Source organism: Fragaria vesca, linkage group LG3 (assembly GCF_000184155.1).
Source record: "Fragaria vesca subsp. vesca linkage group LG3, FraVesHawaii_1.0, whole genome shotgun sequence".
Classification (NCBI taxonomy): Eukaryota; Viridiplantae; Streptophyta; class Magnoliopsida; order Rosales; family Rosaceae; genus Fragaria; species Fragaria vesca.
Genome location: NC_020493.1, coordinates 428,907 through 447,359, shown reverse-complemented (window position 1 = coordinate 447,359; position 18,453 = coordinate 428,907). Strand labels below are relative to the sequence as shown.

Below are 18,453 nucleotides of genomic sequence, written 5' to 3'. Positions count from 1 at the left end.
CAAATTCCATAGACTTCTTTAAAACTTCCACTAATTCAATATACAATACACCCCCTTCGACATGCTTTACGACTTGGGGTTTTACTCAGTTAATGATTCAATGGTGCTTGATAAAACTTCAATAGATATCCGAATTGGAGGCCATAATCGTTTTTATGTCATGGTCTTGTGATGGTTTGGTTTGTTTAAAAGAAGCTGCAACTGGTACGATGTTGCTCTGGAATCCAAGTACAAGAGACCTCAAAGTGTTACCGAGTCCTTCTGAAGTAGGAGGAGTTCAAGTGAAAGGAGAAGATGTGCTATGGAGATATGGATTTGGTTAAGGATTCAGGATTCTTGGAGAAGGATTCAGGATTCTCCTCTTGGTATCTTCTTTAATAATAAGCCTTCTACTTTTGCCAGTGGAGCTCTACATTGGACAGCTGCAAAAGAAGACTGGATTGGAGTAATTGTTTCGTTTGATTTAACAAGTGAGACATACAAGGAAGTGCCGCTACCACAGCCTGATATTGAGAGTCATGAACTACAACTGGGGGCTTCAAGAGGATGCTTATGCTTACTCACTGAAGTCGTCCATGGTGAAAGTCATGATATTTGGGTGATGATGGAGTATGGGGTGCCAGAGTCTTGGACCAAAACGGTCACAATTCCAAGGAGGGTGGGCACTTTCACAATTCCAAGGAGGTTGGACACTTTACGGTATACCAGGACCTTAAAACCGCTGACATGGTCTGTCGAAAATGGGGAGATTCTATTGTATGCAAATGGGAATCTGGTTTCCTACAATGCAAATAAGAATTCACTCGTGCATTTTGCAAGTGATGTAAAAATTCCCAATTACTCTCTTAGTAGTGTGGGATATGAAGAGAGCCTAGTCTCACCCAATGCTTACAGTAACCTTGGAGCAAACAAAATTTGTCCTCTCAATATCAGAATTGTACTGAGGAAACTTGTGAACTGTAGTGATAGATCCAGGAAGTTTGTCCAGATCAAGGGAGTGAAGTGACAAACTCCTGGGTGGTTATTCATAGCTAAATGTACTAGTGTCTGAAACATTTGACCCCTTTAAAAGACTTGTAATATTTACCTTAGTAAGTGCATTGCCACTCCTCGATGGCTCTGATGCCCATTCCAAATGCCTGGATCTCCATCTGTCATTTATCTTTGTTTACATAGAGGTGAGTCTTCCTTGATATATACCTTTGAAGTCGCTGATACATATTCATTGTTAGGGTTGCTTAAAACTAGGTTTAGTCTAGTTAAGTGCTGAAGTTCAAAAGATAGATGATCGAGTTTAGCGTGTTGTGTGTACATACATATATATACACACACTCATCGAAAACCCTAATACATATCTCTTTAGAATCGTTGCCTAATTGATAGGTGCTAGTGAAACGACTAATCACAAAGGAGATCCAATTCACCTTGCAAAGCTTATCAGCTCTATATATAGGGTAAAAGAGGTATCAAGTTAAAGTGAGATTTGCTTGTCGTATATTTCTACAAGGAATAGGTTATTTACTTTATCCTGCTACGTTTAGGAATCGTGATCTCTCTCTCTATATAGCACCCTATTAGGGATATATACTATATATCTTGTTTGCTAGAGGAAATGTCATCGAAGAGAAGCAAAGCCGATGCAATGCTGCCTTACCTTCCACTCGAGGTAATCACTCAAATACTTGAAAAACTTGCTGTGAAAACCTTATTGAGATTCAAGGTCGTGTGCAAGTTATGGTGCGCCTTAATCTCAAGTGACCAATTCGTCAGAAGACATTCATCATTATGTGCCAGTAATACCCAAAGAATCATCATGAATCCTTCCGACTTGCTTTTCGACTTAGGGTTTTACTCGGTTGATGGTTCCTTAGTGCTCGATAAAACTTCAGTAGATATCCGGATTGGAAGCCATAATCATAATCGTTGTTCCGTCAAGGGTTCTTGTGATGGTTTGGTTTGTTTAAAAGAATGTGTAACTGGTACGACGTTGATCTGGAATCCAAGTACAAGAGACTTCAAAGTGTTACCAAGTCCTTCTGAAGGAGGACTTAATGTGAGAGGAAAATATGAGCTATGGAGATATGGATTTGGTTACGACTACAATAGTGACGACTACAAGGTGCTAACATTGATTCCCTATCAAATTTCCTTTGGTAACTCTGGAAGTTATAAATCCATAATTTACACATTACGATCGGATTCTTGGAGAAGGATTCAGGATTCTCCTCTTGGTATCTTCTTTCATAATACGCCTTCTACTTTTGCTAGTGGATCTCTACATTGGACGGCTGAGAAAACTGGCTGTGTTGGAGTAATCGTTGCATTTGATTTGGCAAGTGAGAGATACAAGGAAGTGCCACTACCCCGTGCTGATATTAAGAGTTATAAACTACAACTGGGGGCTTCAAGAGGATCCTTATGCTTACTGACAGCAGTCGATGATGGAAGTTATGACATGTGGGAGATGAGGGAGTATGGGGTGCCAGAGTCTTGGACCAAAACGGTCACATTTCCAAGGAAGCTGGGCACTGTAGAGTATCCCATGATCTTAAAACCGCTGACATGGTCTATCGAAAAAGGGAAAATTCTATTGTATGCAAATGGGAATCCGGTTTCCTACAATGCAAGTAAGAATTCACTTGTGCATTTTGCAAGAGATGTTAACATTCTTAGTAGCGTGGGATATGAAGAGAGCCTAGTCTCACCCAATGCTTACAATAACCTTGGAGCGAACAAAATTTGTCCTCTCAATATCAGAATTGTACTGAGGAAACATGTGAACTGTAGTGATAGATCCAGGAAGTTTGTCCAGATCAAGTGACTCTTATAGAGATCCGAGTGGTTATCCATAGCTATATGTACTAGTGTCGAATCATTTCACCCCTAGCCTGGTAGGCTATTAGCAAAAGAAACATTTACAGATGTATGCAAAATAACTCCCGGTTTCAATTGAGCATGTGAAATAAGGAAGTTCTGTAACATTTTCTAGGTATTATTGCATTGGACATCTAATTTTCTCATTGAAAAAAAATGTCGTTGTACATATTCAGGCAACTTTCAAAACAAGGTTGAACTGAAAATTAAAAAAAGAAAAGAAAAATGCAGAGACTGTAACAAACGCAACACAAGATAATCAAAAGTTCCAAACTATGCTTCATATTCTCAAACTGCACTATTTCTGGATCTAAGATTCCCAATGGTCTAGTATAGTAGGGAATGTAGAGTCTAGTCTACATCATATATACTACCCAGTATGTAATCATGCTCTGATATCTCCCAACACAGTAAAGGCAGCTAAAGAAGCTCATAGTTCACTTACTGCTATTAAATTCTGAATTACACCCATGAGCGTAATCAAGAGGCCCTTGTGGGTTGATTTCCACTTCTCATCATTGTGCAGAATTCGGTGTAGTTGATCCTCCCGTCCTATACAAATAGGTCAGCACAAAAAATAACAATGAAAATCTCAAATTTTTGACAACTTGTAGATAACTTACATTATCTGCGTCAACTTCAGAAATTATTTCTTTGATGGTGTTATCATCACCCATTCCATGCTCCTTCATAGCAGCCTCTAATTCATCTCTTGTTATATATCTGTCAGTTGAAATTGACAGTGATGAGTTCATTAACTTCCCTCTATGAGAAAATGATGTAAGAATATATACACCCTACAATACTTATGCTTTTGTAAGCTGATCAAGTAGTTAAAGCTTGATCCATAGGGTTTGCATTAAAATTTGTCAACTCACCCGCTGCTATCCTTGTCAAAATACTGAAATGCTTTGTACAGGTGTTCATCTCTCTCTAGTCTTTGTCTGTGCATAGTAGCAGATATAAATTCAATGTAGTCAATCGATCCATTTCCATCAACATCAGCCTGAAATGTATAGACAGAAGTTACAAGAGTGCTAGTCATTTATGAAAAAGCAATGTATAACAACTGACACTGATTGAGCCCTGGCAAGTCATTACTTACAGCATCCATAAGTTGCCTGACTTCCGTTTCTGATAGCCGTGACCCAATACGAGCTAATCCTGTCTTCAGTTCTTCATAGGTTATTGTACCACTTTTATCGGTGTCCATATTGGTGAACATTGCTTTAAGACCTTTAATTTCTTCTTCAGATAGATTTTCCGCTATTACCTAATTTACAGAATGTTCAAAACGCATCCACATTATTGAGCAATAATAAGGGTAGAAGAACAGAAGGAATTATCTGGACTCAGGTAATAAGATAGAAGATTTATTCTTTTTCCTCTTTTTTTCTTTCCCTACAAGTTTATGTGATGGTTCTCATTGTAAAACTAACCGCTATCCTGAAAAAATCTCAAGAATGCAACTGATATTCGAGTTGAAAAGGCAACTTTTCATTTTAAAATAGGTGTAGGTAGGAGCTTCGAAACCCAGTTTGGTAAATTACCTTTAAGGCAAGCTTCTTAAGCTTATTCATTGCTCTCAGTTGCTTCATTCTAGAGAGAACTGCACTATCTATTGGCTTGTCTGATGCTTCTCCACCTTCTCTGAGCCATGGATGCTCTAACCATACAGAAAATCAGATTTTAGTCGATTACAGAATCATGAAAAACTGCTGGCCGTAAAGAGACCATGCAAGTAAAATTACAGCATTGTACTTTATCTGCTTTCACTTATGACTGTAGAGTAATAATCAAAAGGCACATCGGTCACCCGGAGTACTTTCTAGTTATTTGTTGATCAGTTTCTATCTAACTACAATGTGATGCCTAATGACAGATTCTTGATAAAAGAGAACCTATGTGGCAAGAAGGACAGATTAATTACTCTTGAATGCCAGGAAAAGGTAATAGAATGGTATCATTTCATAGGTAAACGACTACAATCTGATATGGGAATTAAAATCATTTCAGAGTTTCAAACAAAGAAACATTTGAGGATAATTGGCCACTAAATCATACCAAGGAATAATCCTGGAGGCTGTATACTAAACATGTTCTACTTAGTTGTAACTTTAGGAGATACCTTACCAAGAACTTTCAGTGAAGTAATTCTCTTTTTTGGGTCCTGTGTCAGCATCTTTCTAACAAGGTCTTTGGCACCGTCTGATATTGATGGCCATGGTTGGCTTTCAAAGTCCACTACACCTTCCAATATGGCATCAAATATGCCCCTCTCAGTCTCTGCATAAGTATAAAGTTACAGAAGTGATGTGTAAGATAACTACGCATACGAGCACAATCAGTGTTAGAAAGAAAACAATGCGCTGTTTTTACCAGCCCAAAATGGAGGTACTCCACTAAGTAGAATGTACAGAATTACTCCAGCACTCCAGATATCTATCTCCTTTCCATAACTACGCCGCAACACTTCAGGAGCAACATAGTAAGCACTGCCTACTATATCCCGGTACACCTTCCCTGAGATGAGTCAAAAGAAAATGTCACCTTAATAAGAATTCATCCAAGCAAAACAATCATAATAAAATACTTAGAGAGCTTCAAAATAGTAAAATTCAATTCGATACATCATAGATTGATTAGCCATCGTTAGGATATTGGCACATGCTAAACACTCTTAGTGCTAACAAATTGGTTCTCACTAAATTGCACAACTTTCTTCACAAAGATAGCTTCTACAACTAAGCTGCATACAGAACAATTTACTTCCAATTTCTAAACCACTATATCACATCCCAATTTCAATTAGTCCTTGGCACCCAAAACCATAACTACAATTTCGCTATAGGACACATGTTCACAGCAATGATCAACCAAACAAACAGTTAAACAATCACATTGACACAAATCGAATTACATAACTTGTAACTCGAAAACTCACCTTCCTCAATGAAAACAGACAACCCGAAATCGGTAACCTTCAACACTGCCCCTTCCCCCTGACTAGACAGCAAGAAATTCTCCGGCTTGAGATCCCGGTGCATCACAGCCATAAAGTGACAACTATGCACAACATTCACAATGTCCCTCACAATTGCCGCCGCAGCTCTCTCGGAGTACACTCCCTGGGCAATGATCCTATCGAAAAGCTCGCCGCCGGCGCAGAGCTCCATGACCAAGTGCACAGAGTACCTGTCCTCATAAGCACCCTTGATCTCCACAACGTTGGGCTGCCCCGACATGTGCTGCATTATCTGTATCTCCCTCTTGACGTCATCCCTGTCACTCTTTCTGACAAGCTTGCGCTTCAGGATTGACTTGCAGGCGTAGCTGTCGCCTGTGGAGTTCTCTGTGCACAGGTACGTGATCCCGAACTGGCCTCTTCCGAGTTCCTTACCCAAAGTGTAGTATCGCTTAATGTCTTCAAAGGGCTTCTCAAGTATGCTGTCTGGTGGCACTGCTGGCTTTGGTCGTTGTGGCTTTGGTTGGAATTGGGGTTCGGGTTCGGGTTTTGGTCGGGTTGGGGGAGCTGACACTTTCTGAGGTTGTTGTGTTGGAACAGACAAGGGCTGTTGTTGTTGGTGTTGGTGTTGGTGGTGTTGTGGGGGGTGATGAGAGATGGGTGTGGAGGATGATGCATAATACCCATTGGCGTTTGAAGTGGGTTTAGGCTTGCTGCCACAGCAACCCATGTTTCAAATCAAGATCAATGGAGGAGACCCAGGTTTGGGATATGAGAGAAAATCCCAATGCAATGTGGGAAAATGAAGAATTATGTTTGGAATTTGGGGGTTTGACTATGGAGCTGAAGATGTGGATACCAGAGAGGTGTGATTTGTTGTGATTGAATGTTGTGTTGGAGTGAGAGAGTATATAGGGTGGAGGACCCGCAGCAGTAGAAGAAGAAGTAAACGTTTTACGCGGTGGTTTTTTGTTTGGCAACAGTAAATACGCGGGGACGAAACTTCACCTAAGATACAGATATAACGCGGTTGCTTTGCATTGTGACAAGTGACGAGACAAACCAAGTCTTGGATGTTTCGTAGCAACAAATGCAATTGAGAATTGGAGGTGTTTTTCTATCAAAAAAAACAAAAGAGAGTTGAAGGTGTTTGAGATTAATGGTCGGATGCGGTGATAGTGTTACATGGCATGGTCGACGGACGAGACAGAGCATAAACGTTAAGGACAACTAAAAACGTACTTTAAATATAGTTCTTCTTACCAAGACAACTTTGGTAGCATTGTTCTTCTCTATAGATGAAATTGATTCGAATGCATCTTATAAACAAACAATATCAATTAAGTGAGGTGACAAAATAAGGGGAGGATGTGTGTGAGATAAATTGGGTATCCCTGTTCACCTTCTCAATACTTCCAAGTTCCAACCGCAGATAGATTTTGACCGATTCGAATTGGCTATAATAACCCAATGCCGTTTACCTCACGAGATCGACCTTTGTAGGGTTTGATGGATTCGAAGTTTCGAACATATAAATACTTTTTTTTTCTTTTTATTCAAGGACTTTAATAATTTTATTGATCATGAGAGTAAGTAAAACAACATAAATTTGATCTGTCGGCGGGGGCTATCCTGCGAAACTACCTAACAAACCTACCTAGTAGACATTAAGCAATCTCTATGATGAGGACCATGAGATGAAGCATTATGATCAATCTTCCGTGGTAATTAACATACGGGAGAAGTAACCAGCCACTGAGAACACAAGAAGAAGTAACACTGCTCTGCCCCTCTGAGCCCTAGCCGCCTGCCAATCTTCGCGATCTTCACCGCTCGCTTCCCCGGCTCGACACAGTCTCCAACCAAAGGAAAGGAGATAACAACCCATCCGATCTCCTCCTCTGAGACAAGGGCTCGTCACACAAACCCATCCGGCCATGCCTCACAAGCGTCGGCCAGGCTAGAGGCCTTCGCCGGCGACGGGGTGCAGCCGAACAGACGCTCAGATCTCAGAGTACTCGCGCTTGCTCTAGGGTTTGGGGAGGAGGCGCTCATATAAATACTTAAATAGCATGTCATTCTGATCTTGTTCGTTCGATCTCTCTGGCCGTTTGGTTTTGATGAAAAAGTAATGAACTAATGCTCTTGTTCTTGATTTATTAGTAACGATATAGCTCTTTCAGTCTGTGATCTCTTACTCCGGCAGCGAAGAGACGTTAAGAAGTTGAAGTTGAAGGGATAATCTGAGCGCCTGAGCTGTGCTTCCATTGCATGAATTGGAGAAGAGATCGTGGAGGACCAGAAGAAGTACCGGTGCTTCTCCAATGAGGGTTTCGCTGCATGTCCGACGTCTCGCTTCTCTCTCTATATCAAACTTGAATCCCTTGCTAACGCACTCAATATTGGAGGAAATATATAAATGTATATGATGAGCTTGAACCAAAAATTATCGATCACACAAACAAAGCAAACTGTTCCGATTGTGAACGAACAATCCCACCCTTGCAGTACGTAACATATGTTAATCTAATTGCATATTCTTATTCTCATGCAATATAAGATATATTAGGGAGAGTTCAGTGCTGTAACTTTGAACGACATGGGGAATATGGACCCTTTTCAAACTTGACCCAACAAGCACTAGACAAAGCTATACATTGCCATAAATGGATGAGAACTCATATCCAGATCTGGAAATCATGGACAAAACTGAGGAGTCCAAAAATGACTTTTAGCTAGTGCAGTGTTAGTGTAAGAAAATACGATTGTTTAAACTGGTGTTAAGAGCTAGTTTATTGAGGCAGTGGATGATGGAGAGCATATGCAAACTAATGGCTCGACTTTTTCCAGACAGGGACGCGACTGCTCCCTTTTATTTTTGTTGGTTCAGAAGAACGCAGAAGAAGAAGAAGAAGAAGAAGCAGAGAGAGAGAGAGAGAGAGAGAGAGAGAGAGAGAGAGCACCATTGGTTTTTCTTGCTTTGTCGACTAGCTTGGTGGTATTAATCAACGTTTTGGTGAGTAGCTAGACTATGGAAGTTGGATTCAACACTAAGCTTTGGATATTAATAGGGACTTCTTCCCTCTTGTGCTCCTATATTCCCTTTCCTTACTTTTCAAACAATTGACATGACATTACAATCTCGCAATGGTGATGATGGATCGAGAGAGAGAGAGAGACAGGATATATGAAATATGAAATATTACAAACCACATAAATTCTTCCTTAGAGATGATATTAATATTTTGTTTAAAAATGAGTTACACATATTGGTTTTTCTTTTTCTGTTACTATATATATAATATTTCATGTATTGAAAATTGACATACGGAACGTTGTCAAATACGTACATAAGTAAAAGTCTCAGGATTCAACGACTAAACTAATATTATTGAATTAGCCGATTGATTTTGTTACTCATAGATTGATTTTGTTACTCATAAATGATCTACCCACCACACATATTTTTTAAGTATGATAATCAAAGCCGTGCTATTTTTTTTTAATCGTTTTTAACAAATCAATCAATCTACGTCTAAAAATGAAACCGTTTTGTCACTCTCTAACAAAGCTTGATCCAGTCCTCGCAATTATTGCATTTTCCTGTTATACTATTTGTTTCATCATTCTGTATGACAGTTTGATCCAATCCTTGTAGTTATTGCGTTTTCCTTTTATTCAATTGAGTGACTTATGTTTAATTGATATAGAATATGATGATCAAAAATTGCAAAACATCGTCGTTCGGTATCAGATCATAATCTACCAGACAAAGACGAGTTCAATCAACTAGTGCTCGACCAAATCGAATGCCAAATTGTACTAGACACAGGGAAAGCTCTTTCTTTATCATAAGTACGTAGTTCTTAGAATCCAATTCTCTTAAGAAAATAATCGTAAATGTGTTTCGGGTAATTGCAGACTATTACCACGATGCTCAAATTTGGGATCTGAACGTTTGTGCACTTCATTAGACTTAGCATCCAAAAGGAAATGAAGTAGCTAGGAGTTGTCAAATCATAATTGGTAACTTCTAGTTCCTTTATTTGAATTTTAACATCTTTAGAGCTGATTGTTCTGTAGGTTCTGCTTTGTAATTTAATCGTTTTAGCATAAAAAAAATAAAAATAAATTTGTAGTTCATATCATGTAGTCATTTGTGTGAAAGTACTCATCATAACAGAAAAAAACATATTACATTTGGGATCTTCGACTATTTCACTAGGATCTTCAATGTTTGTTATATGGTGCGGTATGATGAGCTAAATGAGAAATTTATCTAGATAGTTGCCAAATACATAAGCAATTGATTCCCAAAATTCAATCCACCACAGTGAAATCCCAGATTCAGAATTCATGCTTGGGCTCACTCGCAACCGAATCTACTCGATCAGTTGAATCATTCATTGCCCAAATCAAAAACACCAAAAAACAAATCATTTCCCACAATTAAAAGTTTAAAACAAACCTCTTCTATGTTGAGCTACGCTAAGTCCACACTTCCAAGTGATCGATCTCAACCATCGAACCCGGTCCGGCTCCAAACCGCATCCCTCACCCGCCTCATGTCCCGGCCCTTCAACGTCCGGCCAACCCCCTCGAACACCGACGTCGCGCCGCGCGTGTACTCACGCGCCAGGTACTCGTGCGGGGGGATCATCTCCGGGTCGTTGCTGCTGTCCATTCCGTCGTCGAACTCGTACAGCGAGTCCACCGAGTCGACCCGGAGAATCTTGCTCCAGTCCGGCACGTTCATCGGCAGTGACGTGGCCATGTGGCGCCCACGTGGGCTGTCATGCCCGCGGAACTGGTGCACGATCCGAGGCGACGACGCCGTCTTTCCAGAGTCGTCGACAAAAGCCAGAGACAGCCCTCCTCCGCTAACGTTGTTGTCATCGTCCCGAGATATCCGCCGGCTTCTGATCCCCCTCGCCGCAAACCCTCCGTTAGTCTCGGCGGCCACGCGTGGACTCCACTCGCTCTGAGAGCTGTCCACCTCGTTGTCCTCCCTCTCCTCCACGCTCTCCACCATCGACCACACATCGTCCTCGGCCAGCTCCGGCGACTCTTGGGCGTGGCTGTAGCTACTGTAGCTCCCGAGAAAACGTTCGCTGCGGCTCTGCGTCAGTTTCCGGCCCTTCGCCATAGGGCATAATCAGATTCCGGCCACGGAAACTGAAATGACCCGGCGAGACCCGGTTAAAGAAAGTAAAAGAGAACAAAACGAAAGAGAACGAAACCCTGTATAGTGTTACAACTCCATTATTATGTATATTTACTATGTATTGGCTTGATCATAAGTTGAGCTTGAAGGGGTGAGCATGTATATATAGGGTTTGCGATTTACCCACTATAGTTGAGCTGCTTCATTTCATTTGAATTTGAGCAGCATTTTGTATGCATTTAACGTGATGAAAAGAACTCCAACAAGATGTACGGTGATTGGTGATCGCAGAAGAGGCCAACGAGCTCACCAGAACTGTAAAAATTAGGGCATGTCAAGATGGTCATTTATCTATTCCACGCGCTCACATCTGTTTGTGTAGCCAACTCGCTTATCTCATTCAATAGTGATTAGTGTGTCCCATTAGTTGACATGGAAATGGACTGAATTTTGATCTGAATTCTAATACATATTTAAGTTGAATTAAATACGAAATTAGACTAAGATGATATGTATGGATGTGGTTAATAATTTAGTACGATTTTTGTCATCTATTAAGAATATAAAAAAATTATAAGATACGTACACGTCACAGATTTAATACAAATAGACGTTGTTTAAAAGTTAAAATACATGCATAAGTTAGTGGATTTGATAAACAAAACTCACATATTAATTAGTGGATACTGATCGACGAGCTAGACAGATAACCTGAAAACGATCAAAATCCGATATTTAAATCCAATTTGTTGAATAACCCTAGACTAAAGTAATGTTAGAAAGTGCTATACACGCGCCTTTTGCTTAGGTTACAATATTCCAAACATCCATTTCACTCTTCTTGTTTGACTACGTCAAGTGACAAATGGATCCAACACAAGGCAGGTTCTCCCAGTCCACGTGGCCACATAAGCATCCTCTCAGCGCCCACCACGTGGATGCTTCCAAAACATCTCCGGGCCCCACCCTCGTGTCTCCATCGTCGCCACGTGGACGAACAGTGACCGAAGGTGGGAAATTATTTCCCTCAAATCAAAATAAAAGTTTAGGGATGTTGTGGGGGATAGGGGTAATGATGGTGACTAAAGGAACTTAATCTTTTTGATAATTGATGGTTAAGGACGTAATCAACTTGGGTTTAGTGGTTAATATTATTATGCGGAAGCAGCTGATGGGTTCTACGGGTCTCATATATACGGGTTTAATAATGCTGATGTTTTCTTTATTTTAGCCCCCTAGTGAAAAAACGGGTATAAAATTTTCATAGAAAGGCCTCGGCATTAGTGTGTGGTACAATTCTTTATTACCCAATATTTAAGCCACATTTTTTTAATAAATATAATCCCGTAACCCCCTCCACTTGGGTTTGAAGAAAGCAAAGAAAGTCATATTGTGAAGGGCACATTGGACGGTCCTTAATGCATAGGGGGGTTCCCATCAGAGGACTGCTTGTCGTTTATGGTAAAAACAAGTTACCACTGTTTCATATCCAAGATGATCTCACAGTAAAAAATGCCTCAAATTCAATAATGGAGCTCCATTTTATCTCCTAAAATGGGGTGTTTATTATTGTAATGGAGTTTATGCTCATGTCACTAATTTGTCGAGAGATTTTGACTGAATAAAGTAGTGCTTAGGTTCCCTAATATTGTTTAATATGGTGTTCTAGAAACAAAATGACCTCACTAAAACCCATTGTTAGCAAGTGTATGGTGCAAATTGCAATCTGGAATTCAAAAGGTTAATCGATTGCTATATGTTCAAGGGACGGTGGTCATTTCCATTAGCTTCATGATAAGTTTTAAAATTAATCTAACACTGATTAGATTCTTAACTTTCTCGTACAATGGTCATATTGTTAAAAATGTAGTTATGTACACAATGGTAAGTTGGTAACGATCTATATAGTGGAGGATATTGCATCTAGCGGAGTTTGTATCGTTACTTTCATCAGTTTCGGCCATGCAAGAGTTTTGTCGATTATTTTAGTCATTTATGTGTTTCTTTGTATTTTTTTTAACATAGAAGTGCATGTACAATAAAATACTTAAAATTTCCGGCGTCGCTCGTATGTATAAACTTTCTGAATCTTTTAACCACGCATTTGTTAGATTATGCATTTGTTAGATTTGTTAGATTATGCATTTGTTAGATCATGACGATTTTAGATAAATGTATGTGATCAATCATTATAACATATTAATCAATGTGGCATAAAAATGGTTAAACGTCACATCCCTCAAAATAGGGAGAATCCTGAATTTTGGCATGAATTACATCCGTTCATCAACATTTCACACCCCTTTTTGCTTCTACTGCACAATTTCTAACTCTTTTTGCTTCAACCCTAAGACGGGGTGTACCCTAAATAAGGAGGTATGGAGTACGTACTAACTAATCTCACATGTCCTAAGATAGCTACAATTTGATTCTGTAATCCTGGTTATTAGGTCGCCATAAGAACCTTGAAAGCTCTGCAAGAAAAGGATAGGGATCGATATTGGTGACTATCGATAATTCGGTATTGGTGATCGAATGGTGATTGTCTGGGAAAGAAAGGAGTGTCATTTTGTGGCTGTAGTCCGCTGTACAGTTAAGGACCCCATTCTCCTATACACTGAGGGATTCTGCCGGTAGTGGTACTGTGGTGGTAGGTCCTCGGCGATAGATGACCGGACCTTTTCTGGGGCTCACTATCCCCCAGTACGTGCTTCGATCGGTTTTTCTTTGACCCACCCACCCAAGTACCGGACCCGACTCTGCCTCCTGTGATATATACCTTTCGCTGCCATTAAGCATCCTATGCTATTTACACCGCCGGTCGAGTCCAGTATGATCGGAAAGCCGTCTGAGTCTGTAAAATCCGCGGCGGCGATTTTACAGTACACCATTTTACTACTATAGTTTAAGGTTTACTTAAGCTCTTAAACTCGCTGGAATGACCCACTACTGTTTTTTGCTTTTTATATCAGAAACCCTAAAAAAGAATCGCCATGCCGTTCTATATAAGAAACCCTAAGCTCATTAAGTGCGTCATGCATTGCGAAATATATACCAAGTCTCTGCATATATATAATACGCAGAATCAGAATCCCACCTGCTATTTGTTCATGGTGTGCAGATGGTCGTACATTTTATAATATTAGGGTTTTCGAGATACATAATTATGATGATGGCTGGTATATTTTAGTTCCTAATTGGATCCAGAGAATCGTAAGGTTGAGGGAGAAGAATATATGATTGTACTGGGGTGGATCATGGGATATTATTTTCATTATAATTATGTTAGAAAAAGTCACGCTTAAAGGAGTAGTTTTTTCTTCGATCATGACATTTAGGACTAGTTTAACATGAGATTCTTGTACTATCAATATAGTTAAACCATGATTAAGGGAAGTATCAGAGAGCTTTTGTTGTATTGTGAGGTTTGGGTTGGCTACACCAATAATGAATTATAACACGTATATTATGTATTAGGGAAAATGCCCTAATACCTAAATATTTGAAAACTAAAACCCATTCTAATGAATTTTTTTCCCATAACCCATTACAATAATTCTTATACAAAAGATATTATTACCCTCTATGGAATTAAACCCATAAATCTTATCTCTTTCTTTTCTCCTCCGGATCTGCTCTCTCTCTCTCTGATCCTCTCAAATCTCATTTCTAGGGTTTCGCAGAACACCACCGTCCGCAGCAGAGCCAATCATCTCCGATTCTCTTCACGGACGAAAGCCACGTCAACGCCAAACGCCGGCCAGTTGCCTCGTTGCGTTTCGATTCCAGAAGACGGAGATCTGCCTCTCCGATCTCCAGTACGACGCTTCGTTTCAGGTTTCGCGGTGCCGATCCGGCCAGCGTTCGATTCACTCGGTATGAGCAACGCCGATTCGAAGTTCATTGTTGTTGAAGAGCACAAACGATGCAGTATACTTCTCTCTTTTGCTTCAAGGATCGATTTGAGTTGGGGTTTTATTTTTACGTTTGCTTTTTAGGAATCGTTTAGTGTTTAATTTGATTGTGGTTAATGGTTGCAGGTTAGGGATTGGTATAATTGCCTTACAGGAGCCAGATGACCATGACAAAGCATCAGAGATCCGTGATTTGGGCCTAGTCAATTCTTCATACTCATGTTTTCAACATAATAAGCAATAATGAGTGTGTGGCTGTGTATTTTGTATTTATATGTATGGTCACTGACTGCTTTTCCTGCTCAAAACTTGTGAGTGTTTGTTGATGATTGTTGTTTCGACTGATTGTTATCTCTTCAAAACTTGAGTTGTAACGGTTTATTGGGTGTCGGTAACTGGTTACTGAGGGTCAGTAACTGGTTATTTAAGGTCATTAACTAGTTAGTAACTGGTTATTGGGTGTCAATAACTGGTTATTGGGGGTCAGTAACTGGTTATTTAAGGTCATTAACTAGTCAGTAACTGGTTATTAGGTGTCAGTAATTGGTTATTGGGGGTCAGTAACTGGTTATTTAAGGTTATTAACTAGTCAGTAACTGGTTATTGGGGGTCAGTAACTGGTTACAGGGGAAATTCCGGTGACCGGAGTCCGGCGGTCGGGGAAATTCCGGTGACCGGAGTCTGACGGTAGGGAAAATTCCGGTGACCGGAGTCCGACGGCCGGTGACCAGAGTCCGGTGAGATTCTGACCAAGTATTCTTTCTTTCATTTTCTCTCTCTGTATGCATGTTTAAAGGGTAAGGGCAAAATAGTCTTAAAATAATATGATTTGTTAAGACTTTAGTAAAGATTTGTGCATTTAGGCATAAAGATTTGTGTATTTAGGCATAAAAAATGTTACCTTATATTGAAATGGGCTAATGAAAAAGATTATAATTGGAATGAGAAATGAGGGGTTTAAATTAGTACTAAATGGGCATTTTTCATTATTATTATCTGATGTAAATACATACAAAAATATATTCTTGCAGCAGATACTGTTCGTGTATATATTGACTGTAGTTGCAGCAGAGATCGATCGATGTGTCTCTGGTTGTTGTTAATTACTTGATCTATATGTTTAGTACTTAGATTACGAAAGCATGTAGTAATTAGTATATTTCGATTGCCTCTGAAGTTTCGTTTATATATTACCTGTCTATTTGTTAGGTCAATTCACCAAATTATATGTATAAATATGCATAGGTCCTATGGAAAATGAATTTCCCAAACCAAATGCCTTGTCTTATTCTTATAGGTCTGCAATTATTGTACGTAGCAAGATCATTCTAACATGCATTTGGTTTACAATCTCCATCTCGTGTCCTTTTCAACTTTGGCTTGTAAAAATTAGGCTACGATTAATTGAACAAATAAGAACTAGGAACTATAAGTGAGCAATGTGTTAGCTTAAAATACCATGTTGCATTGGCTAACTACATCGATCTTATGCATGCTATTAATTAGCTAGCTTCATTTGGTTTTTAGAATTGAAAATTCATATCGATCAGATCCATTTCGGTTTCGATCTATTTGTACGTAGAAGTTGATATACTTATTTTCCCACATCAAAGTTAAGCTATATCATCAGTGATTAAGAAAACCAATGGGAGTGGCGGATTTATATTGCAAAATTATTGAGGCCAAGTTTTTTGGAGATATATATATTCAACATCAGCAATCTCTGTCACAATTAACTTTGGAACCAGATGGAAGGGTACAGGGAGGTCACAGTCATATGTTTTTCAAAGAGTGAGTACTCGATCTACCACAAGAATTTCAAGGCAAAATTATGTATGATCATACATAGTTACTCTCTGATCATATATACCATCAACAATTGGAGAGAGTCGAAATATCGTTTTCTGTTCTTTTGAGTTGTTATAATCAGATTGGGTCACCTATTGGCTTATCTGTCGTGTGTACACCAATTGCAGATCTAATCTAATCTACTTCGATATTGGTCGATTTAGTTTCTCAAAATATGAAACTAGCTTCATTTGTATATGTAGTCATCTAAATTGAAAATTGGAACTAGTTAGACAAATTGATTAGTGATTGTTATGGACTTATGGGTGAACTGTTCAGGTTTCTAATTTGATGAAAATGTTGATACTTGTTCAATCTTTCATGCAAAATGATTAATTTCACTTGTCATAACATGTGGTTTGCAACATGCCGTTGCATGTCAATTTCCACTGGTGGTGATATGATTTTGATATATAAGAACACACGTACGTAACTTCTTGTTCGTTTTAGGTTAATTATTTCTCTACGGCTTGTAGTTCGATAATCGCAACTGAAGATGTTCTTACTTAATCTGCCAAATGTTGATCTTAATTAGAAGTAATGCAATAGAATTGGACAACTAGTATGGAAGAGGTTGTTCACAAAAGTAGAAATCACCCACTCTAAACCTCCTTTTTCCTAACCAAATCGAACTAATTAAGAATTCCTGATCGAAGCCACCTTTAGTTAGTATTATTCTCTTCTCTGTTCCAGATTCTAGCTAGTGATTGATGAGATTATTTTGTTCAATAATTGTTTCCACTTCCAACTCTAATCACTACTCTAGCTACTATGATTTGGGAGAGAATCTTAACCCTCTCACCCTGGAAGAGTTCCATCTTATTCAAGCACATTGCCGCATCACATAGTCGATCACCAACCAATCCAGAAAACCATGATACATGGTTTTATTGGTTCACATAATAGTGGTGTTGCAGGAAGCACTTCACTCTCACTAGCTTGTGCTGTTGTTAGAAGCACATACAAGCAAAGTTTTCGTAAAAGTAAAAGAATTAGTAACCAAACAAACGCTGTGCAGCGTATATTTCTGTCAAACTCTAGTAAAAACGGTTTTACGACTCTCTCTTTTATTAACCTCTCTTTTAACTGGGTCGACTTCGGTATCACTTAGACGATCACAATGCACGATCAATAATGCATATTGATTTCGATCAAATCAATGGAATCAAATTGATATGAACATGTGAAAATGTAGATGGTGTGAGGTCATTTTCGATCCTAGTTGACAACCAAGTAGTAGTTGTCTCCATCAGCAGTGAGCTGAACAAGACAGATCTAGCTAGCTGGGTTTGGGTATACCCAGTAAGACGTCGATCATAATACCCTAACTTGGAAGGAAGAAGACGAAGCTCAGAGAAACAGAAACATAATTTCTGGATCTATAACACATGAAGAGCAGAAGGAGTTCTATGTAGGTGGTGGTGATCGATTAATATATAGTCTCATCAGTTGCTGCTGCTGCATTATTAGTCACTTCATTCACCTTGAGCCTCTCCATTTCCTTCCTTCTGATACTTTTGACAGGGTTATTAATTAGGTTAATTAATCAGCTAGTTAGCTCTCTTGATCGAGTACTGTGTTAAGGCCTTAAGGGACACCTGGGTGCTGCTGTGCGACATGGACATTGAAGCCGGTCAATGTAAGGCTAGGATACACTTTGCGAAGATCGAGTAACCCGGTCTTCAGTC

The 18,453-nt window shown here is 39.4% G+C and overlaps 3 protein-coding genes across 3 annotated transcripts; 1 reads left to right on the top strand and 2 right to left on the bottom strand.

Annotated features, from left to right (window-relative positions):
* Positions 1–301: 301 nt before the first annotated feature.
* On the top strand, positions 302–1,006 carry LOC101297046 (F-box/kelch-repeat protein At3g06240-like). The gene has a single exon (XM_004295221.1). It carries the CDS (start codon positions 302–304, stop codon positions 1,004–1,006), a length of 705 nt encoding a protein of 234 aa, XP_004295269.1.
* Positions 1,007–2,563: 1,557 nt separating this feature from the next.
* On the bottom strand, positions 2,564–6,723 carry LOC101292190 (calcium-dependent protein kinase 21-like). Its single transcript, XM_004293238.1, has 8 exons — positions 5,819–6,723; positions 5,254–5,397; positions 5,008–5,160; positions 4,425–4,540; positions 3,980–4,147; positions 3,753–3,880; positions 3,498–3,597; positions 2,564–3,426 (listed from the first exon to the last, which is right to left on the bottom strand). Exons 1-8 carry the CDS (start codon positions 6,567–6,569, stop codon positions 3,355–3,357), a joined length of 1,632 nt encoding a protein of 543 aa, XP_004293286.1. The 5' UTR covers positions 6,570–6,723; the 3' UTR covers positions 2,564–3,354.
* Positions 6,724–9,995: 3,272 nt separating this feature from the next.
* Positions 9,996–11,137, bottom strand: LOC101291898. The gene has a single exon (XM_004293237.1). It carries the CDS (start codon positions 10,983–10,985, stop codon positions 10,356–10,358), a length of 630 nt encoding a protein of 209 aa, XP_004293285.1. The 5' UTR covers positions 10,986–11,137; the 3' UTR covers positions 9,996–10,355.
* Positions 11,138–18,453: the final 7,316 nt, after the last annotated feature.

Bases quoted from the DNA above. Each gene is read 5' to 3' on its own strand.
- LOC101292190 (XM_004293238.1), bottom strand. From the start codon at position 6,569: ATGGGTTGCTGTGGCAGCAAGCCTAAACCCACTTCAAACGCCAATGGG. The intron at 5,161-5,253 runs GTAAAAACAGCG...ATACTTATGCAG, and splicing joins AGTACCTCCATTTTGGGCTG to AGACTGAGAGGGGCATATTT. The intron at 4,148-4,424 runs GTAATTTACCAA...TCTGTAAATTAG, and splicing joins TTAAGAAGCTTGCCTTAAAG to GTAATAGCGGAAAATCTATC.
- LOC101297046 (XM_004295221.1), top strand. From the start codon at position 302: ATGGAGATATGGATTTGGTTAAGGATTCAGGATTCTTGGAGAAGGATT.
- LOC101291898 (XM_004293237.1), bottom strand. From the start codon at position 10,985: ATGGCGAAGGGCCGGAAACTGACGCAGAGCCGCAGCGAACGTTTTCTC.